The sequence below is a fragment of the Ambystoma mexicanum genome, chromosome 4q, assembly GCF_040938575.1.
Source record: "Ambystoma mexicanum isolate Mex_15411 chromosome 4q, UKY_AmexF1_1, whole genome shotgun sequence".
Classification (NCBI taxonomy): Eukaryota; Metazoa; Chordata; class Amphibia; order Caudata; family Ambystomatidae; genus Ambystoma; species Ambystoma mexicanum.
In genome coordinates, this window is record NC_090928.1 from 301496551 (window position 1) to 301522048 (window position 25498).

Consider the following 25498-nt stretch of genomic DNA (forward strand, 5'->3'; position numbering starts at 1 on the left):
CGTGTACGTAAGTGGCCACTAGTGTTTCGTATGCTATTCAGTTTCCTGCCCACACCAGCCTGATCATCATTTTCCTAGCGCAGGTCCAATAGTGGGCCGGGGGGCCATATTGATACGTTATTGAAAATATAGATCATCTTGGGTAATATGACCATATTGGCCAAAGCGATGCGAGCAGCTTGGGATATTCGAAGTAGAATCCACGACTCTACTTTCTGTTCTAGGGCTTGTAGTACTTTTATGTAGTTGTCATTATACAGTGTGTTGACCTTCGTGGAGACTATGATGCCCAAGTATCGCAGTCCTTGAGAGCACCACCGAAAGCCCCCACCCACATCGGCCCACTGCACCCTGGGGGTTAACGGTAGGACTGATTTATTCCAGTTGTTCTTGAGTCCTGATAGTTCTCCTAATCTGACCACTTCTTGAGTTAAGGGGGCCAGGTTCAGTCTGGGATGTTTAACATATAATAATATGTTATCCACGTATAAGGATATGATGGTACGCGATGAGTTTACGCAGATCGTCTTTGCATATGTAGCTCCCGAATGTGGCATGCTAGAGGTTCCATAGCTAGGGCAAATAGGATGAGGGAGAAGGAGCAGCCCTGCCTAGTTCCCCGCATGGGATAAATGTATTCTGAGACAATGCTGTTCGTGTATATTGCAGCCCTGGGAGTCGTATATAGCAGCCAAACCCAGCTGATGTACGTAAGGCCCATACCAGATCGCCTGAGCACCTCAAAGAGAAAAGGCCACTTGATGGAGTCAAAGGCCTTCTCTGCATCGAGGGCTGCTATTACTATAGGGATCTCAGGGTTCACATTATGTATTAGAGTGAATAACCGTCTCAAGTTTTTCTGTGTGGAGCGGACCGGGATAAATCCGGCCTGGTCAGGAAGTACCAATGCTGGCATATGCGGTAGCAGCCGTTCAGTTAGTATTTTTGCCAAAATCTTGTTATCAGTGTTGATTAAAGATAATGGTCTGAAGGACACTAGCTGCCTGGGATCTTTACCTGGTTTAGGAAGCACAGTCACCAGTGCCGATCTGGTCGACTCTGGAAGGATCCTGGTCGCCATGGCCCCTTCGTACATACGCAATAGTTGGGGGACTAGTATATCTGCATATGCTTTATAAAATTTGGCTGTGATCCCATCCAACCCAGGTGCTTTGCCGTTGGGGAGTGACTTGATTGCCTCGTGAATCTCTTCTTCCGAGATCGGGGCGTTTAGGGCATCCCCTGGTCACGATCCAACCAGCCCAGTGCTATTTCATCAAGGTACCATGTCAGAACGTCGTGTCCATATGTGTGACGAGACTCTCAGCCTATTGTAGAACTTGCAGAATTCTTTATCTATCCCTTGTAGGTCTTTAACGGTAGAGCCTTCCCAACCTATGATCTCCACTATGGGGGTATTTTGCTGTTCCTATCTTATGGCCCAGGCCAATGTTTTTCTCGGCCGGTCTCCCTCCCTGTACCTTGCCGCCGATATTGGGTCACCCAGAAATGTTTCTTTGCTTGTCACTAACTGGTTATACTCATCTCTACGGCCTTTCAGCTCTCGTTGTACTTCGAGAGTGTCTGCATTGGCCTGTTCGTTTTCCAATTCTCTAATGAGGTCTTCTAGTCTGCTCATGGACCTGCAGATCGTTTTCAGGATCCCCCCTTGTTTGGAAATGCAGCACCATCTGATGTAAACTTTAAAGGCCTCCCATATTGTGCTCTGGTCCGGGACTGAGCTGTCGTTAGTTTGGAAGTAAGTTCTTGTTTCTTGACCTATTTCGGTGCTAAACACCACAACCTCTATGGCCGCGGCTTTGAACCGCCAACGGAGTGCCCTTGGGGGGATTCATGAGGTATGAAAATTGGGCCAATAACGGTGAGTGATCTGAGATGGTTCTGGAGTATACTAGTTCCTGTGACCTTCCTGTTAATGGAGCTGGACGCCATAATGTAGTCGATCCTCGATGAGCTGTGATGGATCCCTGAGAAAAAGGTGTACTCCCTAGTGGTATGGTATTCGACCCCTCCATATATCGACGAGGACATGGTATGTAGTGATTGTGGACCATGCCTTTGCCGCCTGAGGGAAGGCCTACTGTGTTTTTGTAGATCTTTGCATCTCTAGTGTAAGAGCCAGGTTGAAGTCGCCTACCCAGATTATCTCATAGGATGGGAATTTATGCATATGTCTGGCACACTGATGGGGTGTCTGTGTTTGGGGGTATATGTTCAGGAGTAGGAGCCTCATGCCGTATAGCACCCCTGCTAGGATTAAGAATCAGCCTTCCTCACCTGTGATTTGTTCATGTAGCCTGAATTGTAGGAATCTGTGAATGTATGTTGCAACCCCTCTGGCGTGTGTGGAGTATGACGAGCAATATCTATGTATACCCCATCCCACAAGTTTGGGGACAGGGGCATCTCGAGCTAGATGCGTCTCCTGTGGACATATGTTGATCTTATGGTTCTGAAAATCGGTTATTAAAAGGTGCCCTACAAAAAGGCCTGGAAGATAGGAAATAAAAGTGTTCTATGAACAACTGCCTGATCCACATTAGAAATGTAGCAAGAGAGGGCGCCAGGGGGCGCAGGCAACATGGCTTCCTGAGCCGAGAGCTCCACACTCAGCCCCGGAGAATATGCAGAGTTCAACCAGAGAAAGGTCTCCATCTCGGACGTAGACATGTGAAAAGGCAGTCGGGACATAGTGCCCACTGAAGGGTCCAACCCGCGAGTCTGGAGGTCCTCCAGGAGCTGAGAAATGCTGCCATAGATAGCGGACACCCCTCCCCCATAGCCATGTCCCAAGTGCCTAAAGAAGACCGCAAAGCCCCTCGACATCCGAGCCACGGAGGTGTCTCACCAGCCCAGCTGGAAATTGCCCACACCCAGGACACACAGCCGAAGCCTGCCAAGCGGCGCTTGGAGTGACTCCAGAGGTCCGGTGGAGCTGCCTCTGCCCCGCGGGCTCCTATCCGCCTCCCAGGACTTGCGCAACGCGGGCCGGGGAAAGAGAGTCCAGCCTCCCGGCTCGCGACCGCACATAGATTGGGGACAAGGTGTCGGACCCAAAATAGGAGCTACATGTTGGAGGGGACATCCCTCGCTGCTCTCCCCGCGCCGAGGCCTGCCCCCACCCCCACCAACGTAATCACTGTGCGCTGGGCCACAGCAGGGGTGCGCACCGCAGGCTGCACACAAAGAGGGCTGACGGCAAGAGAAGGGGGGGGAGTGCGAGGAGACAAGGCCGTTGAGGGCACCCCCCCAGGGCAAATCTGAATAGCATTTGCCCCCACACAGTGGGGGCCCACTAGACACCAGTGATTGCCTGTTGCCGGGGAGGAGGAAGCACACACGACAGCCGGAGTGCGGAGGGGGGCACTGCGAGACCCGAGCCACTGATTTTTGCCAGTGAGGCCCATACCCCCAGCGAAGATCCCCCAGCCTGGGCTGACGCGGGAGCACACCCTCACCACAGCTGGGGGACACATATAGAGCTGCAACACAGGTGAGGAGGTTGACAGGAGGGCCCCCCAGGCGGGCCAATATCCGATAATCTGGGCCAGCTGGACTGGATCCCAAAAGGGACCACCACCTAGAGAAGGGACAACCCCCCCGGGCAAAGTTGAACACCCGTGATCCCTACTGCCCTTACGGAGGGGCCCACTAGACAACCACTGAGTTGCTGCTACCCGGGAGGAGGAGGTACGCACCTGGGACAGCTGGAAAGCAGCGGGGGGCACTACGGGGCCCGCGTCACTGATCCTTGGCAGTGAGGCCCATATCACCAGCGAGGTCCCCCCCAGCTTGGGCCGACGCGGGAGCGCACCCTCAGCACAGCTGGCTGGGAGGACACATACTGGGCCTCATTGCGGTTGAGGGGCTGACAGGAGGGGCCCCACTGGGGGCAAACATCTGACAAGCTGACCCAGTTCAAAAGAGGTCATCGCCGGGCGAGAGACAACCTTACCTGGAGACACACTGTGAAGGGGCCCTCCCCTGCTCTGGACTGGGCCCACATACCCCCACCCAAGAACCGCAACATCCCCAGGCTGTCCATCGCTCCCACCCGTTGCCACCTCAGGCATAGGAAGGTACCGAGACCCGTCCGCCAGGACCCAAAGCCTGGCGCCCAGGAGATACCCATTAGTCCCCACGGATCTGACCAAATCCATTTGCCAACAACCACAGACACGGTGACACCGCGGGAGCACCATCGAGGAGACAGTCACAACCTTGAAAGCAGCACTCTCACCATTGCCTACTGGACACAGGGTAACCACCACATCCACCCCCGGCACGACCTCTATGAGTTGGAAGGAAGTGCTCTCCAAGTACCAATTCTGTGCCGTTGAGGACGAGATGGTCTCCGGAGGCCCTGCCATCCCAGCCCCTGATCTGGGGGCCATCCAAAACAACATCCAGATGATTTTAGAGGAAATCCTCGGACTGAGAACGGATATGGGTGCCAAGCTCACAGACCTCACAACGAAAGAAACCACCCTAGAAGACCACATGGAGGGAGTCGGAAACAACCAACTCTCCACAACTCTCCTGGAAACTGAAATGGAGGCAAGGTTCAAGGAGGTGCAACGTTGTGAGGAGGAATTACGATTCAAGGTAGACGATATGGAAAACAGAAAGAGGAGAAACAACCTACGCATCTTTGGCCTGGTGGAATCTGAGGGTGAAAGCCAGCTGGGACTAGAAGGCAAGGTACATGACATCATACGGATAGTTTTGGGGCCTTAAGCGGACAAGGAGATCAAACTGGACAGAGTTCACTGCGCGGGAGGGGGAGGTAAGGGCCCGCGCTCAGTGTTGGCACGATTACATTACTACAAGGATAAGGCTAAAATCCTGGACAAAGCTAGGACTCTTGGGAGCATACAATATGGGGACTCCAAGGTAGCCATTTTTCAGGATCATTCGGCTCTCACCCTGCTAATGAGGAAGAAGTGTGGTAATCTCACCAGATGGCTCCAGGAGAAGGGGGTCAGGTATCGCTGGGGTCACCACTTCTGCCTGGCGTTTGAATGGAAAGGGGAGAAGCATCATCTGGTGTCTGAGGAAGACATTCAGAGGACTACGGAGGACCTGGTGGGTGATCGGGCCGGCCCCTCAAGCAGCCGTGAAGGAGACACTCGGGACCCAATCTGTTCCCCCAGTGGCCCGGACATGTTCAGAGGCAAAGCAAAAGTGAAGGGGACCTGCAAGTTTAAAAAAACCAGACACCCCTCATCGACATCTGAGAGATACCTTAAGTGACCCAGAAACTATTTCCTAAGGAGGGGGCAATCCTCTCCTTGGTTTGGTGGCAACGTGCAAGGGCACTGAAGATGCTGAGGCTTTAAGCCCCAAGGCTTTATGACCGAGCGCCATGTTGGCACCATGTTCTGCCTCTGAAGTTAAGGGGCTGGTTTGTTGATTTCCACCGGTTGTTGAGTTGTTGATGGGGCAAGTTTAATAACCTGGGCGGAGGAATTGAAAGATCTACATGGAAACCCCACTGTCAATGGTGAAGGGGGGGTGGTCAAAAAAGTTCTGACATGAAGACAGAGATGGAAATACCGTTAACTGTTTCATACTTGGCTGGGACAGAGTCCCTGGTGGTTCGTTGACTAGTCCCAATGAGTGTTGGGAGACGTGAACGAACGCCTTGAAAATGGAAATGGGAGGGAGGGAACAAGGGATGGGGAGAGGGTGGAAAAAGGCAAGTCGGGGGAGTGATTGGGGGGGGAATTGTTGGAAGAAAGGGAAATAGCCAGATCGAGCCATGGCCTTTTGCTTTACAATGGGCTCAGCATTGGGAACTCACGGAGGCGCACAACGAAAGTGAGATTAAGGATAATGGTTGAAGGAAGGATAGGCAAACTGAATGTTAAAGGCTTAAATTCTCAGAACAAGAGATCTCTGACTAGCAACATGTTCCACAAACAAAGGCTGATGGTCCTTTTCCTACAGGAAACCCACTACAAACAGGGAAAGGAATCGATGATAAAGGGGAAGGAAATTGGGAGTAATTTCTGGGCCTCTCATAGAAGTACTAAGAAGGAAGGGGTGGGCATTCTGTTGAGCAAAACACTCCACCTCACGGGAATAGAAACCAAGAAGGGCTTTGGAGGGCGATTCCTAGGGGTTAAGGGTACTTGTGAGGGTGAACGAATTGCACTGGCCACCTTATATGCTCCTAACTCAGGCCAGATACGTTCCTAACTCAAATCGTCATGTTGATGGACGAATGGGCGGAGGGGGCCATGATACTTGGTGGTGACTTCAACCTCATAATGGATCCACAACTGGACTGGTGGTCAGCCAAAGGTGCGGGAACAAAGGGAAGCACCAAGGACAATTTGGCACTACAGACTCTCCTAAAGGAACATTACTGGGTAGATGTATGGCATAGGGCATGGCCTGCCCCAGGGGGATACACCTTCTTTTGACCCCCAAACCACACATACACAAGGATTGACTTGCTACTGATCTCCGAGGAGGGGGGGAGGGGTGGCCGAGCTCCCCAAAGTTGAAGCAATAACGTGGTCAGACCATGAGTTGCTGGTGGCAAACTGGTCGCTCCCGATCTCCCCGAGGTTATCCCGGTGGCGCTGCAACGATACGCTCTTAAGGGACCCGATCTTCCAGGAGTTTCTAAGGAAGTAAATGTTGGCCTATTTTGAAACAAATGATAACGGGGAGATGGACATGGTTATGGTGTGGGAAGCCGCAAAAGCCACTTTACGGGGGCTCCTGATAACAGAGGGATCTAGACGTAAGCGGGAAAGAGGCCTTATAGAAAGTAAGATCCAGACAGAGTTAAAGGCCCTGAGAGATAGGCTCACCCTTGATGGGGAGGTTCGGGAAGCCCTCCTGGTGGAAATACAAGAAAAAAGGCAGGCATTACACACAGTCCTCATAGGGGAGGTAATTAAAAAGGTGAGATACACGAGGCAAAGATATTATGAATGAGGGGACAATGTAGGGACTCTACTGGCACAAAGGGTAAGGGGATGTAGAAGGGTGGGTTTCCTTAGAGACAAAGGTGGCAACATATGTAGAAAAAAGGAGGAAATTGCGGAATGTTTCGCCGACTTCTACAGGGAACTTTACACCAAACAGGGAGGCTAGTCCTTGGAAGAGATTCGGGCCTACCTAACCAATCACCCCCTACCCCGACTTGCCGAGGCCGAGATTGAGGGTCTCAAGGGGAAATATCAGAAGAGGAGGTGGAGTCTGCCATTAAGAAATTGAAAGCGGGAAAAGCCCCTGGAGGGGATGGCTACACGGCTGATTTCTATAAAAAATGTCAATCCATCTTGGTGAAGCCACTGGCCAAGTTGTTCAACCAAATTAGGAACCGAGAATCAATCCCACCGACATTCCTAGAGGCCCTAATTACTGTAATACCCAAACCAGACAAGGACCAGGGAGACTGTGGTTCATATAGGTCCATCTCCCTTCTGAACCTAGATGCTAAGATCTTCACCAGAATCCTGGACTTGACTAGAGAGATGCCTCCCCCACCTAGTTCACCCAGATCAGGTGGGATTCATTCTAAATAGACAAGGCTCGGACAACATGCGAAAGACCCTTCTTGTGCTTAGTTCAAAGGTGGTCTGAGAAGAGGGGGCCCTGTTTCTGGCCCTCAATGCGGAGAAAGCCTTTGACAGGGTCAGCTGGGCTTTCATGGGGGAGGTTTTTTCGTCACTGGGGATGGGCCTGAGATGGCTAGGCTGAATGTCGACTCTATACTCCACTCCCTCGGCTAAGGTGGTTGCAAACGGGGCTGAATCAGGGACCTTTCCCCTGGGGAGGGGCACAAGGCAGGGATGTCCTCTATCCCCCCCTAATATATGCAATGGTCATGGAACCTGGGTGATTTCAGTCCGTAAAGATGAGGCAATTAATGGAGTACGGATAGGGGACAGACACTGCAAGATTGGCCTATTTGCCGACGACGCACTACTTTATATTACGAGACCATCCCAGACGGTCCCAAGGGTCCTCCAGGGCCTGACGCTATATGGAGAACTCTCCGGGTTTAAGGTGAATTTTGGAAAGTCGGTGGCGTTCATCGGGGAAAACCTATCAGATTCAGAGATAGACTACGTGGGAGGGCTCCCATTCCGACTACAGAGGGATGGGTTCTGATATTTGGGTGTCCAAGTAACACGCGACCCTGACAACCTTTTCCCTGGTAACTTCCTCCCACTCTGGTCGGAAATCAAGAGGGACGTAGAGAGATGGGCAGCATCGGGTCTCTCCTGGATGGCGCATCTCAACCTGGTGAAAATGGTGACTCTCCCCAAGTTTTTATCCCTATTCCAAATGCTCTCGGTCCAGGTACCCAAGACATTCCTAACGGAAATAAAACGATTCCTCCTGAGATTTCTTTGGGCGGGTACAAAACACAGGATCTTGTATGAGGTACTAACTAGACCCAAGGAAGACGGAGGGGTGCGATACCCACACTTACATACTATAGGGCCTCCCAGCTAAGTGTGCTGATTGATCATTTTACCCCGGGGACGGAAAAGCAGTGGGTAGCAGTGGACAACAAAATCCTCGCCCTATCACGTTAGATGAGTGGCTATGGGGAACATAAGATGCGCATCCCCAGAAGTGTCCTGCACCACCCGGTACTGGGGGTCCTGTGGTCACTATGGAGGGAAGGGGGCTACTATCGTTGGCTCACAACCTGGCCTTCCCCATTGAGTTGCATTTGGGCCCCCCCGTTTATAGACAAGGTGGCCGAGCCAGCTGCATATCAACAATGGTACGAGGCCGGTTTTAGCAGGGCCGGCCAGCTCTGGGCAGGGGGCTCCTTTATACTCCTGAAGGATCTTGGCTTTGGGCTTGGGCACCCTGTCCCTGTTCCCCTATCTCCAGCTTAAGGGAGTTCTCACTGAACCCTCATGGGGGGGGGGACACTCTCCGGAGGGACTTGACAGACTTCAAGAGACTGCTCATATCTACCCGGGGCTCTAAAGGGGTGCTATCCCATCTCTACAAGCTTCTCCTAGTCTCGGCTCCAAGGGACCCCCTGCCAGCACGATTACAATGGGAAAAGGACCTGTGGGAGGCAATTGATGACGAAAGATGATCTAAAATGGGCAGACCGCTCAACAGCCTTGCTCCAATTCCGACACCAGGCCCTGAGGGTACTGCACAGATGGCACTACCCCCCGCAGAGTATAGCGAGGATGAGGGTAGGATATGACCCACACTGTTGGAAGTGTAGAAGGGTAAAAGGCGATTATATACATGTGGTGGAGATGCCCGGTAGTCCAGACATACTGGGAGGAGGTCTTGTCCTGGATTAAAGGGGTTGAAGGAGTTGAGAGGACCCTGTGCCCCTGGCTTCTCCTCTTCGGAATCAATGTGGGGGAGGACACCCAGGTTCACATACTGCAGGTCATGTTGGTGGCGGCCAGGTGTTTGGCCCAGATGTGGAAAAATCCACATATGCCAAGTGAAAAAGAATGGGTTATTAAAGTTCGGGCCATTTACGATATGGAGTTCTTAACACACTTCGTAGAAGAGTCCAAATCAAACATCGAAGAACTGTGACTCTCCTTCTTTGAAAAGTATGGATGCCTGGCCTAAAGCGGTTGTATTGCGCCTGAGGGATTCCCCCCATACATGAAAGACCACCAGCCAAGGTATGGAAGGATATTCAAAGTTGGGCCCAAAACTTCAGTGTGCAAAAAAGTGACTGATTATACCTGGAAACATTCTCCACGAGCTTGTTAGGTGGACTATATACATGTGCTTGATTCATGGCAGTGGCTGGGAGGGGTGAGGGTCGTTGTTATAATTGTGTTAAGGAGACTTATGTTGACATATGATGTAAAATGTTATAACTTAAAAATGCCAATAAAATATTATTTTCAAAAAACGAAATGTAGCAAGATGTCGTGAGTGGCAGGGGTGGAGCTTACAGTCCCTCATATAAAGCCCTTCAAGCCCTCTCAGTTATTGGTCTGGGTAAGTTTGCCAATCCTGGTAAGGTGTACAGGGTTTTATAGTGATATTTTCGAATTTAATAATTTCGAATGCATTAATTTTGAATCCATAATATAGAGGAAAATATGTCACTTTTTTTTTTTTTTTAAATAGAGGGGTTCCCCCTCAACCCCTGTTTTTTTATAACCCTTTTTTTACTAGCCAAACCCCAAAAAATACATAAAATTAAAAAATATATTTGACTTTTTTTTCAACATTTTTTTCGAAATTAATGCATTCGAAATTATTCATTCGACATTTTAACTGCACACCGTGTACGGGATATTTAAAGGTGAGTTTGGAAAGGGTTCAGTGTGGGTTACTTGGGTGAGGACAGGAGGTGGAGGAGGAAATCTGAGAGACCAGAGGAGGTGAGCATTTAGGGAGTGAGGAGGTTACAAGGGCGTCTGTGGAGTGTTTGTGTGTGAGAGTGAGTATTGTAGAAGTAGAGTAGAGGTAAGAGGTGGTAATAGAGTTGACTGGAGGAAGTGCTGGTATTAAAGGGAGTAGAGGCGCAGTGATGGGAGTGGGAGGTGTGGAGAATCCAATGGGATTACCCCCAGGAACCTGGTCTGGGATCCTTCTCATGTGGCGAGGGGAAGGCAGGCGATCTCTGATCCTGACCATGGGGGTGGTGTACTGCAGGAGGATCACATGAGGAGAGAATCAGACCGGGAAGACTGGGAGGAAGCCCTTCTTAACTTTCCCCACTGACCCTGCCCTTCTGACAGCCTTTTGCCAAATCAGAGAGGTAAAAAGATCTAATTTTCCAAAAAGGGACTACATGTCCCAGAAACAGAAGAGGGCTAAATAGGCATGCAGAGGTAGAGAACAAGCAGGCAAGCCTAATAGCCTAAAGCAAGGTCAGGCAATCCGGATTGAGGGTCTGCACCGAAGACCAAGTAACTCACCTGAGGGGCATAAAAGGTTGCTGCAGGAGGCAGTCGCAGAGAGAAGCTGGGGCTGGAAGGTCGGCAACTGCAATAGGAGAAGAAACAGAACTGGAGGCTGGCAGTTCACAATGAAGTGTGACCACGGAAGGGATGCGGGAGCAAAGAACAAGCAGATTTCACCTGCAGGCTGTGAGTTGGTAATGTGCTCACAAACTCTGTCTGGCTGTGGCTGCATTGGAAGAGACTGGAGAAAGCTGGCAGTCTTTCCAGGTGTACCAAATTGTTGTTAATGCAGAGCTGAAGTCCAGTGTTTTACCCAAGGCCTGTGTGCTGAAGCAAGGCGAGAGAAGCTGGAGAGATGAAGACTCTCCTTTAAAAGGGGCCCGGTCTGAGACACCCGTGCTGAGGAGAGGTGTGGATACAGAGAGTGCCTGTAGTAGCAGAAGAAAAGAAGTCTGGAAGCCGAGGCAGCCCGCAGACGCTGTAATACTGGAGCAGGTAAATGAAGGACTGTACCCCAGAGCAGCAGAAACTCCTTGCCATTAACTGTAACCAGCTGAGGTTCATTAAAGTAGAATGTAAAGCATATGAACGCATTTGTAGTGGTGGGATGTCTTGTAGACAAAGGGAAGTGTATCACCCGCTTATACTGCAATACCCGAAGTGATTGTGTGTGAAGAAAGTCTTTCTTTTCCCCAATGTTCATATAAAATCATTGACCAGACAAGTTGCATATCGGCTATTAACAGGGAGAATGGTAGCAGGAATAATCTCATAAGCAGGAGCAGACTTTCGCATTCAGTTACAAGAAAATTCCACTTCAGAGAGGCTACATATGAAATATTTTGTTTCTTTGTCATTGTTAAAGACAAATGCTGTCTTTGTAAAAGGGAGCGCAAGTAGCAAGTTGAAATTTCCCATCACGAAGCAACCGTGTGTGCCTAAATGAAGTGAACTTTAACTCTTGTAACATCCTACATCAAAGTGTTGCAGAAGTTGTTGAACTCTGAAGTAGAACAAGCTTTGCCCAAGCCAGTAGAGAAAACTTTCCAAAGAAGAAACCAGTCAAAGTAAGAACTGAAGCTCATTGTCTTGAGGTTGTTGAAGCTGAACCTACCCTAGGGTCTGCTGATACAAGGGTGACAAAGTGATATAACACTGGGAGACTGACTTTGTAGCTTCAGGGTAAACCCTGGAGACACAGAGATGCATATGAAGCTGGTGCAGGGAGCTGGGTGCTTGTAATAATAAATAATTATGCATCTGTAAAGCTGACACTGTGGCAGTTAGAAGCTGAAGCAGAGGTCACAGAGTCTTGTTCAAGTTACCTAAAAACATTTCCACAATATCAAGTTTTAGCAGCAGAAGTTGAACTGTGGTTGTCTAGAATTTTGTCAGAGCTGTCACAAGTTCAAGAAGTTGAAGTAAAAGCAGTCTGTGAGGCAGAGAAATATGTTCTCACAGTAACACATAGAAAAGGAAGTTGTAACAGGTAGAGCAACTTCCTTAAGCATCCTGACAAGTTGCATATGAGACGTTACAGAAAGTAAAATTGTTGTTAAAGTGGAAGTGGCATTCTTTTTTCTTTTTTTTTCTTAACTTTTTTTTTAGCATTATCCAGGATTACCATTGGTGCTGTTTTTTATGGAACTTTGAAAAGGGAGCTTTTCATCTAGAGAAGAAGCAACTGTTACTTGGGGATTTTTGTTTGAGTGACTTTTTATTTTTTTGGGACTTTCCAAGAACTTATCTGAGACTTTGTTTTTCCTTGGAAGGGATTGACTTTAGACATTTCTGGTGGAGCAGACTCTGGCCAGGGGCAGTAGAAGTCAACCAAGTCCTTAATTGTTTGGTAATCTTTTATTTGTTATTGTTGCTTTATTTTAATTGCTTGACTGTTTGGTGTGAGGGCTAGTTTTGTGTATGGTAGGAGTTTTTCCCCTTCAATCTTAGAACAAGTAGGCAATCTCCTGATAGAGTAAGTTTAGTTAGTGTTTTTTATTGTTTATTTTCAAAATAAAAATGTCAAACTTTGAGAAAACTAAACTCAGTTGTGAGCCTCATATCACTGACCCCTCAAAGGTGGTTAAAGTCGGCAGTAATGGTAGTAGTGGCAGGAGAGGGAGGTACTGAGACTAAAGAGGGGAAAAGCGGTAGTAGCAGAGAAGTGGTAGTAGGGTAAAGATAGTGGCAAGAGGAGATAGTGTTGTAGGAATGGAGTGAAGTTAGCAGTAGAGGTAGTAGTGGGGAGGAGGTAGAGTAGTAAGAAGGACAGAGATGTGACATAAGAGAGGCAGCGGTAGTGCGGGAGAAGGAGTTAGTGGTGGTAGTGAACAAGGGCATTGGCAAATGGAGCAACATCAAAGGGTGGAACTAGGAAGGCAGATTGTGAGATTGAAAGAACTGTAGAGTTGTCGGGAGGAGCATAAGGTGGGACCCAGTGTAGATGGGGTTGGGTGAGCATGCCAGAGGATGAACCGGTATGGAAGGAGGCACTACCCCTAACCTCCTAAGAACACTAAGCGGGGCTAGGTCAGGGAAAGTTAGAAGATCCTTAGGCAGTCAGGCAGCCACCATCAACACCTATAGCTTTAGTTCCAAGATCAGATGGATATGTGTCACCTGGCGGAAGCACTTACCCTTGCTAGGGACGCCTGGCTAGGGAGGGAGGTAAACCAGTGGGACGTTTTTGGGGATGGCAATAGCACCAAACCTCACCTAAGGTCCTGGTTGGCCTTAAACTTCATGAAAACCCCCTGATCAGAATATCTGTACTCTACAATAAACACCACTGGAGCTATTTGGAGTGCTTGTTTGTGTTAGACACCCAGCCACACTTTCCATGGAAAATCTGCTTGAGAGTCCAGCTTGAGTCTTGCCACTAAGATAGTGGCTACTTCCCTGAAATGTCTGAGGATAAAACTTAATGAATCAACAATTAATTCAAGAGTCTCATAAAAATACACAATATTTCCATTTGAGCTTGACGTGTGTCAATAAATCGACCTTCTTGAGAAGCATTGGAGGCTAGGAACTATTTCCTAACTTCCAATGTTTCTCAAGAAGTTTGATTGACTGAGGCGCCTTTGAATTAATAGTAGGAATGTGATTGAAACGAACAGACATGCCTTATCAAAGTGTAAGAACTTGGGTAACATCTATATGCCACTATTGGGTGAGTTTGTACATGATTTTGAGAGTAAACGGACAGGTGATGTCTAGGCCTAAGTGATGAGCTTGGATAATATGGCCATCAAAAGTCTTTTCAAAATGTGGAGTCATTAATAATGTAGAGACCTAGTGGGCTGGATGCAAGATGCATTATAAATGGGGACGGATTTTAGTGAAGGATTTAAGATTAAGCTATTCTGTATCTAGGAAAACAGACGCAGTAAATACTGTGGAATAGGGGGATTAATGGCATGATATGATGTGTACAACATTCTTTTATCATATGTATGAAGTGATGTGATACTGATGTCACAGCAAGTTTGATTGTAACTCATTTTTTGTTTTTATGTCGTAGTGATTTTTATTTGCTATTTTAATTTGATATATATGTGAAAAGCTCTTCAGTGAATTGCAACACATTAAATGAAAACAAATATCAGTTACATTACTGTGTTTAAATTGTAATCCGAGTGAAATTCATTGATGGATGACATTTATTACTCATTTGCACAAATATAAGTTCTTGGATTGTTGACTTAAATATTTGATAGTTATTTTCCCTTAATGAAATAAGGTATTACATTTTAGGGTTGAGAATTGATGGTCCCTCAGATGATTTTCCGGGCCCGTCAGTATACTATGTATTAACTCTCTGTGCCATAACGTATCACATCTATAGCTCCTCAGAGAATGTAGTCATTCTTTGAACTGTATTAGTATTGAATTTCTCTATTTGTGTGGTGTGCAGTTTAACCCTTTCATTAGTATAAAAAGAAAATACTCGCTGCATCCTCGATTGTTTCCCGATTGTGGTTAGTGCATGACTGAGGAGTTGTGGAACTACTTTCAAAAAAATAGTTGCTGCTCTGAAGTTCCTGGTGGCTACTTCTAAAAGTAAATTCCCGAAAACACCAGTGTGCAACAAACTTATAGTCTTTCCCTCCTTTGCAGTTCATCTTGGCTCATGTACTACTGGTGCGTGCTAGTCCCCAAGCATTGTTGTGGAGTTCATGCACTAATTCACAATGAAGTTTGTGTATTTATATAAAACGGTGAAAATCGATGCAGACAGTTTCGAAAAATGTGACCTCCAAATGTCCTACATAACATCCAAAGTAAAGACATGTTTAAAACTAACATGTACTAATTATGGATCATAGTTCCCCAAACATGTTGCCATGTAAACGTTTGTAGAGGTTTGTGTTCAGATTTCAAAAGGTTAAGAGGAAAATGTAAGTATATGAGAGAAACCCCTTTCTAGGTAAAAATAAATTCCTGGTAAAGATCTGGAATAATTTCATTACTGGTTTTAATAGTTAGGCATTTGTCTTAAAGTTTGACTATTATTGGCTACACCACTTGATAGAAATTGATTAAATGATCCTGTTTGGCAGATGTTTTTATATGTATGAATACTTGGGCTTAATGCATTTCTTGAAACCTTTTTGTGACGGTATCAGAAGAACATACAGTTGTACTGGAAATAAGACCATGTTTCTTCCCCTTCACGTTCTTTTGATGTTAGAAATTGCTGTGGGCCTCTTTGCACGCGGAGGACGTGCCCATGATCAATTTCGACTACCACCAGTTTGTGAAAGGGGGGAAGATTGAGAAGCTGGAGAACCTCCTGAAGCCTCAGCTGAAGCTGCACTTGGAAGAATTTGGCATTTTCGCAAAAGGCCAGAATGTAAGTCCACGGTGAGTCTTCTCCCTGGCTCCTCTCTCCTCCGTCTGTTGATACCGCAACCATACACTAGCATTATGCAGAGAACGGCAGCATCCTCATAGGAATATGACATAATTGGCCTTCTTATAGGACTTAAAAAAGCACAAGGCATCTTGTTATGGATTAATGGTGACATTAATTTTACGGGCACTCTAGAACAGGTGTTTTTTTTCTGCTCACATTGACCTATTAAAAAGGATGGTGCTGTTTCTTAATCAGCATAATCGGCATGGGTTGTTTGATTGGAAGGTGGAATCTCTTTTTGCTGCAACTGACTTTGTTCACACACATTTTTTGCTTATCTAAATGTTTTTTGGGTTTTTTTAGATTGCTTTTACTGCTATTGTTCCATATACAACAGCGCAGCAGGCCCCAACAACAACCATTTACCCTCCCTAACCCCAGATTCCCCCACCCGTATAAAAATGCTACCCCTCCCTACACCCACACCGGCCGAAATTCAGTTATGTGTGTGTTTTGGTGTGCCACCCCAGTGACCCCATCAGGGCACACCTATGAAAAATGTCTGGGGGTGCCACTGCCCCTGCCCCTACGTTGGGAACTGAACACTGGAATGAACATCCAGTTACCACGTTCGGGGATCATACACATTTGGCCAAGAATGTTTACAAAACATCAAAAAATGTTTAACTTTCAGGACATAATGAATACCGGTATTCACAGTGCAGATGGGTGTAGTACCCATTATCTAAATGTTTACTGGGTACTTTAACGGAAAGAGAGACCGCTTAGCTGACTGTAACCACAAAGTGGAATGCTTTTCTCGTTTCGGTCATTGTCAATTTAAATTATGTACTGCTGTAATCATTCTGATAACTTTTGTTTACATTAAGTGTTTTTGTTTGAGATAATATGGAAATCATTTTCAAAAATACATCTAATGGTGTTGTATTTTAGGCATCATTCAGAATCTCAGTTGTGTGGAGTGTGCTTTATCCCAATAGCAGTTCTGGCCCTATTCATCTGTGCTTGTGTCCCCGCCATTGGGATGCTGGGATTCTGATGGGAAAGTAACCAGTTGTAATAGGAGCCCATCAGCCCATCATTGTGTAAGCTGCACCAGACTACAATAGCAGTGCACGAGTTAACTCTTTCTCCTTGATGAAATTATGGGTTCTCCTTATTTTCTATGATAGTATTAGGATGCCACCTGCCAGATGGTGGATGACCATGTAGGAGTTCAGTGGGCAGGGGGTGTTGGTTATTGCCAGGCATATTTGGTATTGAAGGCGGTTTATGCCATTTACTTTACTGTTGCTGAAGCCCTATTTCATAACTACGCTTTCTTATGTTATCGTAATAGGCATTTATACTGCACCAAAGCACCACAGTAGTTTCAGAGCAACAGGGCTTAACCATGGAGTGGTATAATGTGCCCACACGAGGGGTATCCAGACCTTAATATGCAGAAGGGAAAAAGAAGCCGAGGCACGATAGGAGGATGGGGACGTGGGAAATAGATCCTCTGAGCAAACAAAGATAGGGATGGAGCTGGGAAAGAATGTTTTGTGATGGTTTTTGTCAGGTAGAATGGGGATATAGTGGGACCTTACAGTAAAAGAAAAACTATGCGTATGACCAAAGAAAGTTGAAGTAAATGTCAAGTGTGGTTGACAAAGTCACATTGAACCTTTTGTTGTAGTCTGCGTGCATGTCTGTCCTATTAGATGGGGTAATAAGTTGCCTTCAGACATTTAGAAAAATTAAAAACAATTCACAAATAATATTTGGAAAAAATGTGAAACAGACCAAAAAGCTTTTGAGATCAATCGAATCATTTCTCATTACTCAAGATTCAATTAAAACCAAGTGTTTGTTTAATACAAAAAAACGAGGAATTAAATCATATACAAATACAAATAAACCGTTGACTATACAGGTTTTTTCTTTTTTTCGAAAGATGTGTAACAAAGGTTATTGCTACATTTAACTACTCTTGTTCCACTACATGTGGCATGAGTAAATGGAAATGATCTATTCAAATTTAAGCTATCAGATAGCCGACGCATTTCAGACGGTAATCTATCCTTTTTCAATGGAACTCGTGCCATATCAGCAAGTCATATAAATGAAAAGTATCACATATTTGTTCTTCACAAACAACCCCAAGAGTTGTCAGCACATTCAATGTCCATATGTTCTGTTCCCTCTAAATTTTAAAAACATTGAAAAATCAGATATAGTGTATAATACTTGTATTTTAAAAAAAAGCCCATTAAATCAAGAGAACTGTAGGTGCTCACCTACACAGACTGGTGATCAGAGTACAGTGAATGCATAGGTCTATACTAATATTATAACATCCTGTAAGGTGAAAGCGAAACCCACTTAGCAAGTCCCCTCCAAGACACAACAAAATAAAAAAGCAACATCAAAACTAATATTTAAGGATCGATCACCGATGATTCTAACTGTTTCACAGGAGCACAAAGTAGTATGAAAGGAACTCCCTGTACAGATTCACGAGGTATATAACCTGTAACAAAAATACCTGCATTAACATCATTGAATCTTACCTCTGCTAAAGTATATTCTATGCACTTCATACGTGAAAGCTCAGTGTCATTGAACTCGCCTCCGGCTCTAAGAACGGGGATAAGGCAAATATCTGGCGAACAAGAAAGGTTTTCATGAGTGTATCTAAGGGTCCTTCTGATAATTTGTGCAGCACCTCATATGTTGCCACAGACACTCGACAAAGAGGGAATTATCTTTTGTAAGAGACATGAACTAGGACATTTACACTTGTTGACCACACCTACTTTTGGTGGAAGTAAATGCTCCTTTCATCATTGACGCGAACATTCAGCTATTTCTGTTGACGCGTAGGTAGTGAATACAGAAAAGAGATCCCGGACTCTCTATTATGCAAATGTATCTACCTATTGCAGCACTTAGGGACCCCATTTAAACACCAAATTCCTCATTGCAGCCTCGCAACATTTACTGCATTTTGTGAATAGATGACGTTTTCAAATGCAAATTCTTGCTACTCATTGCCTCCTTATTTACAATGTCTTCTGCTCCATTTGTCAAAGAGGCCAAATTGGACAAGACTGTGACACCTGGACTCTGTTTAATGCTTTTGGAAGTCTACATTTAGACTATCTGTAACCAGGTTCCTGGTCTATACACTAGCTGGGCTGGTGTCCTGCAAAGGGTCCGGCTATTGACAAGGCCCCGGCTCTAGTGGAATACGGCTGGTCTAAGCCTTTCCATTAGCAGCCCTGAGTCCACTCCCTGTTTTTAGTCCACAATCTTTCTTATGTTCACAGAAAATCTCATGGCATCTATAGGAAAATGAGGAGACGTTGTTCTAAGTCTAACCCCCCCACATTTCTTTGCCCTTCTTCCGTATTCTTTCAGGGTTCTGTCTGAACTTAAAAGGAACTCTTCGAACAGGAAATGGGGCCAGAACCGTGGAAAACAATACAAGTGTAGATAAGTCTTCCTTATCTCTCCCAAAACACACTATGCAGTCAGTCAGATATGCGCCTTAGATCGCGATAGGCCCCCTCCCCACTGCTCCCCTGCTACCTCCAGGTGGCAGATGCACAAGGCCTGTACAAATATCAACAAGCAAGAGACATGGGCTGTGCCATGTGTTCTCTACAACACAGCAAAATGCGCATTATTTCTGCAGCCCCAATATGATACAGCTGTATCCTGTTTGCTTCATACTATCCTTGATGCCTGTAGATAAACAACCCTGTGTATATTTTCCTGCGCTGGTGCTTACACAATGAAATACAAAACTTCTTATCAATAACCACATGCCTTTTTTTTGTAGAGGTCTCCAAAATGCAAAACATGTCAGTACGAAGCATCTGGAGTTCCAAAGTACCATGATTGAATCCATTTCATCATCCATTCATGATCTGCGCAAAGTAATGCACAAACTACAAACCCCTTCTTATCAATAAAAACACACACAAATGCATTTTTTTGCTAATGGCTGCAAAAATGCCATCGCAAACCATCTGTACTTCTGCACTTCCAAAATACCATGAGTCACTGCGTTACATCATCTGTTCCTAAGTTTCCCCTGCAGCATCCCCTGTTTAAAAAATATAATACTTCACGCTGGCTAACAAGATATTTTTTGATCTGGCAAACAAACGCCTGCACTGGCCAATGCAATGGTCTTTCCTATTGATCCTGACCAGCAGTCTTTGTGTAACTCTGGTGAAGATACCTTGCACTCCGTCATTTGTATTTTTGCCATGGCAATAGTTGTGGGTGGTACTTTATGGAATCAAGCGCATAAGTGGCGCATGCGGCTGGCGCACAGAGTGCGCGTGCAGCAGCTTGTGCCAGCCGCCTGCGCCAACACCCATTTTGACGCACAGCGTAGTCATGGATTTTTACATCCATAACCAGCCGTGGTGCAGCGATGCTGCAGCAGCGCCAGTTACGCGCCCAACCCCGCCCCGTGCGTAAAAAACATCGCACAAATCCTCTACATGGCGCAAACCAGTATACAGCCCCCAACCACGAAAACACGCTAAAACGCCACACAGCCCTCAAGTGCCAGCAAAATCACGTGTAAAACTCCCTGTGCACCCCTCAGAATATGTGTACCCCGCTCGCGCCAGCGAAATCGCATGTAAAAATTCCCGTTCGGGATGTTGCAGTGACATGTGCGCCAGTGTGCGCCACCCGCGGATTTGGCACACATCCCGGTGAAAACCGAATTGTGAAACTTTTTTCCGAAGTCATCACTGCGTCACTCTGCAAAACCCTAGGTTAACAGTCCCTGTATTCAGAGCTCATTTCGCCCTGAATGGTCATTCAGGCAGCACCACCACAGGCTGATCCAATGTTTATATACATTTTATATAAAATGTATATTCACTTTATATCAACCGTATCAAAAAGGGGAGGTACTTGGACCAGAAACAGGGGGCATTCCCACTTGTCAATATTGTGATGTGTGTGAAGGGGGGCCCCATGCACTACTGAAACTCCTGTGTAACAGCCTGCACCCTGGGGATCAGAAATGGGGGGGCAAGCAGTGAGGGAGGCTTTCACTGTGCCCTCCCCCCGCCATCACAGTATTCGTGCTGCTGACATGCACACAAGTGATATTGACAAGCTTGTGGGGATGCAGCTGTTTTCCCCATTGGGATGCTGGTCTGTCTGCTGTCGTTGATAGAATACACTGTGCCCTGCAAAGCACTCCCAAGCAGGTTTTTCCATCTAATGACTAGCTATTCAGTATTACGGTGCTAACCTAGTCATCAAATATGCAGGCAAACATTTCCTGGTCTATCCCCCGTGCTCCTGTAATATCGGAACCAACCTGGACTGCCAGTATAGGTAGAGTCAGAGAATAATGTGACCTGCAGAATTTCACTTTTTTTGAAAATATGATAATCAATCGATAAAATCCTTATCGCCCTTCGGTTTGACATGAAGGTATAGTTACATATATACAAGACAAAATTAAATACATCAATACATTTAATTTTGGCAGTATACAAGATATCCTGTAAACCAAAGTTGTTTCTTCAAAACGCACTTCTACTCTCCCGTAGGGCAACAGCTCTAACTCGAACTCAGAGGTGGGGGTAGGAGAAAGTAACTGCCGGGACACGTAGCATAGCCAGGTGGGTCCAGTTACGATCCACCCATGGCGGTCTAGTTCTAAATACATTAAAATTGTTGAGAGCAATCCAACATATGCTAGCCTGTTTTGAACCGTTTGCGCAAACAAGAATTGTTGCAATATATTCCTGATTTGCGTTGTATTACATCTGTGAACATTGAATGCCTTGAGCTCCCAAAAGCAAATAGCCCAACAAATTGGGTTTGGTTTCTCTGGTTTCCCCTGAGGTAACTGAATTAATGTATAGAAATGCCAAACATTTATGAAAGTTGGGCTTCTGCTGTTTTTACTTTTCAACTAGCTCTACATACCACTAGTTCCACTTCATTGTACCCCTTGCCCTGTGAGTGACTATCCTGTTAGTCACAACTCAGTGAACCAACCCCCTGTAGTAAATTGGCAGGGTGCACCTGCCTCAGAATATGTGTACCCCGCTCGCGCCAGCGAAATCGCATGTAAAAATCCCTGTTCGGGATGTTGCAGTGACGTGTGCGCCAGTGTGCGCCACCCGCGGATTTGGCGCACATCCCGGTGAAAACACGCGCAGGACCTTCCATGAATCACACGCATGCGCTTGCTTTTTCATACTTGCGCCAGCTTGCGCCACAAATTTCGGCACACATTTGTTCCATGAATCGGCCCCTTGATCTTTTGTGTAACTCTGTTGAAGACACATTGCTTATAAAGTGAACTGGTTTCATTGTTTGAAAGAAACGTGCCTTGTCAAAGGCAATAGTTTGGACTTTTGTATGGACTCTGTGAAACACACTTTGCGTTTTAAAGTGCACTGTTTTCATTATTTAAAATAAACACTCATTGCCCAATTCCAGTAGTTTCATGTAAAAGTTTCATAATTCGGTACAAAAAGAAACACGCATTATCCAAAGGCAATAGTTTTGGCTCTTTTGTATTAGCTCTATAAACCACACTTTTGCCTATAAAGCAAATACAGCGAGGGTTATTTTTGGACCACCGTGCCAGCCTCTATTTACACTCTATATAAAAACTGTACCCATCTATACTCACTAACTCTCTAGCCTGTGTGATTAAAATTATAAAATCTTGACATATATAGTGTATATAAAATGTATATACTCTTCACATAACCTTGGATCGGAACCTCTCTCCGAAGTCATCACTGCGTCACTCTGCAAAACCCTAGGTTAACAGTCCCTGTATTCAGAGCTCATTTCGCCCTGAATGGTCATCCAGGCAGCACCACCACAGGCTGATCCAATGTTTATATACATTTTATATAAAATGTATATTCACTGCAAATGAAATCATCTCAACCTAATATCAAAACATTTTGATGGCCGTTTTATAACCACTTTATAAAGATATATATTTGATATAAAATTAATATCATATTTGATATCATTTTTATATAAAATGTATATTTACTTTATATCAACCGTATCAAAAAGGGGAGGTACTTGGACCAGAAACAGGGGGCATTCCCACTTGTCAATATTGTGATGTGTGTGAAAGGGGGCCCAATGCACTACTGAAACTCCTGTGTAACAGCCTGCACCCTGGGGATCAGAAATGGGGGGCAAGCATTGAGGGAGGCTTTCACTGTGCCCCCTCCCCCCGCCATCACAGTATTCATGCTGCTGACATGCACACAAGTGATATTGACAAGCTTGTGGGGATGCAGCTGTTTTCCCCATTGGGATGCTGGTCTGTCTGCTGTCGTTACTACACTGTGCCCTGCAAAGCACTCCCAAGCAGGTTTTTCCATCTAATGACTAGCTATTCAGTATTACGGTGCTAACCTAGTCATCAAATATGCAGGCAAACATTTCCTGGTCTATCCCCTGTGCTCCTGTAATATCGGAACCAACCTGGACTGCCAGTATAGGTAGAGTCAGAGAATAATGTGACCTGCAGAATTTTACTTTTTTTGAAAATATGATAATCAATCGATAAAATCCTTATCGCCCTTCGGTTTGACATGAAGGTATAGTTACATATATACAAGACAAAATTAAATACATCAATACATTTAATTTTGGCAGTATACAAGATATCCCGTAGGGCAACAGCTCTAACTCGAACTCAGAGTTGGGGGTAGGAGAAAGTAACTGCCGGGACACGTAGCATAGCCAGGTGGGTCCAGTTATGATCCACCCATGGCGGTCTAGTTCTAAATACATCAAAATTGTTGAGAGCAATCCAACATATGCTAGCCTGTTTTGAACCGTTTGCGCAAACAAGAATTGTTGCAATATATTCCTGATTTGCGTTGTATTACATCTGTGAACATTGAATGCCTTGAGCTCCCAAAAGCAAATAGCCCAACAAATTGGGTTTGGTTTCTCTGGTTTCCCCTGAGGTAACTGAATTAATGTATAGAAATGCCAAACATTTATGAAAGTTGGGCTTCTGCTGTTTTGACTTTTCAACTAGGTCTACATACCACTAGTTCCACTTCATTGTACCCCTTGCCCTGTGAGTGACTATCCTGTTGTTAGTCACAACTCAGTGAACCAACCCCCTGTAGTAAATTGGCAGGGTGCAAGTGGACTACATACTAGGATGGTGGTCAATGGCAGGAAGCTCAGAACCTTGATGAAGTTGATTGACATCATGGGGCCAGCCCAAGAGAGTGATGGTTCTGGTCCTAATTCGTTATCGTGGAATGTGGCGGTTTGCATAGGTTGTTGGAGATCCCTGATTGGTGTGAATTTGTAAGAAGGCATCAAATACATTTTTTTCAGGAAACTTGGGCGGTGAGCCCTGTCTCGTTTCAGGGTTATAGGTCCTTTTATGTGCTAGCTATTAAGGAGCCAAAAGGTAGACCTCAGTGGTGGGTTATAGATATGGTTGGACTCTACCGTGGAGGGGTAGGTGGTAGAACATCTTCGTATCTCTGCAGACTTGCAGCTTTTTACAATTCTGATGTGATGAGGTGTGCAAAGGATGCTTTTCAACATACATAACAGACCATGAGGTTGGGAGGGCATGTTGATGGTCAACTCGCTTTACGGTATAGCCAGCGCTCTCTTGGGAGCAGGTAGCAATGGCTTTATCATAGTAGCGGGTGACCTGAACATGCAAGTGGAACCACTGAAAGATCTTGTTGACCTTTGGGAGTATCAGGATTCAGCATGAGGAATACCGGCAGTGATAGCTGCGGCTCCAAAGCGAACTCATCCAATGGCCACTGAAGTGGCAAGACTACTTTATAGTTTAAACTTGAGAACCCGCAATGGTTGTTTTTTTTGTTGTTTTTTTTTTTATATACAGACCAGCCAACGAGGAATTTGTTTGTCGGCCCCCCAGGTTCCACACTGATAGATTATATTTTTGTATCAGGTGAACAATGGGATAAAGTGGTTGACTTTGTAATCCGAGAGTGATCATTATCCATTGTCTGCTGTTATTCGAACCTGCCCAGATTCGGGACCTGGATTGAGTAATATAACATCCCAGCATGTTATGATAGCCGGTCATGCTCGGAAACCGGTCAGGTGGGGCAGGGTAATGGAACAAGACCAAAAATTGACTATTTATCAGTGGATTATGAATGAATTAAAATCAATTGGTGGAGAGGAGAGTATGTAACATTCAGTGTTGGTCAACTTTGATCAAATAAAGACCAACCTTGTCCCATTCGTTACTGAACCTCTGGCTATAATTAGAAAAGGGTGTATTACAAACCCCAATTTGTATGATGGAGAATGTCACACGGCCAAAGCGAAAGTTATATCAGTGTTAGATCTAGTTTAGGGACTGTCAAAAAATTAACTGTGCATACTGAGAGCAGGTTAGAAGAAATTCATTTCCACAAAAAAGGGAGGTCTTTTGCGACAAATGGGTTGTCATGTATAACGCTTTTGAACAGCAGGATAATACCCTTTTCTGGAGGATGGTCTCGGGTAAAGAGCTGAATGGAGCACAATCACCAAAATGTTGCATTATGGCTGATGAATGGGATTCTCATTTCTTCAAGCTTTTTAAGTCCAGTGAGGTATTGTTAAATGACATGGATGAACCACATTTAAGGTTGAGCATATCAGAAGTTTGTACGGCACTCAGATCTATGAAGAAAGGTAAGGCTGCTGG

At 45.7% G+C, this 25498-nt stretch overlaps 1 protein-coding gene across 1 annotated transcript in view; it reads left to right on the forward strand.

The window, feature by feature from the left end:
* SYNJ2 (synaptojanin 2) overlaps window positions 1-25498 on the forward strand; it is a 1190168-nt gene that overhangs the window by 615326 nt on the left and 549344 nt on the right. The window contains exon 8 of the mRNA XM_069607872.1: window positions 15598-15770. Coding sequence (XP_069463973.1) covers window positions 15598-15770 — 173 coding nt within the window. The remainder of the gene's footprint in view (window positions 1-15597; window positions 15771-25498) is intronic.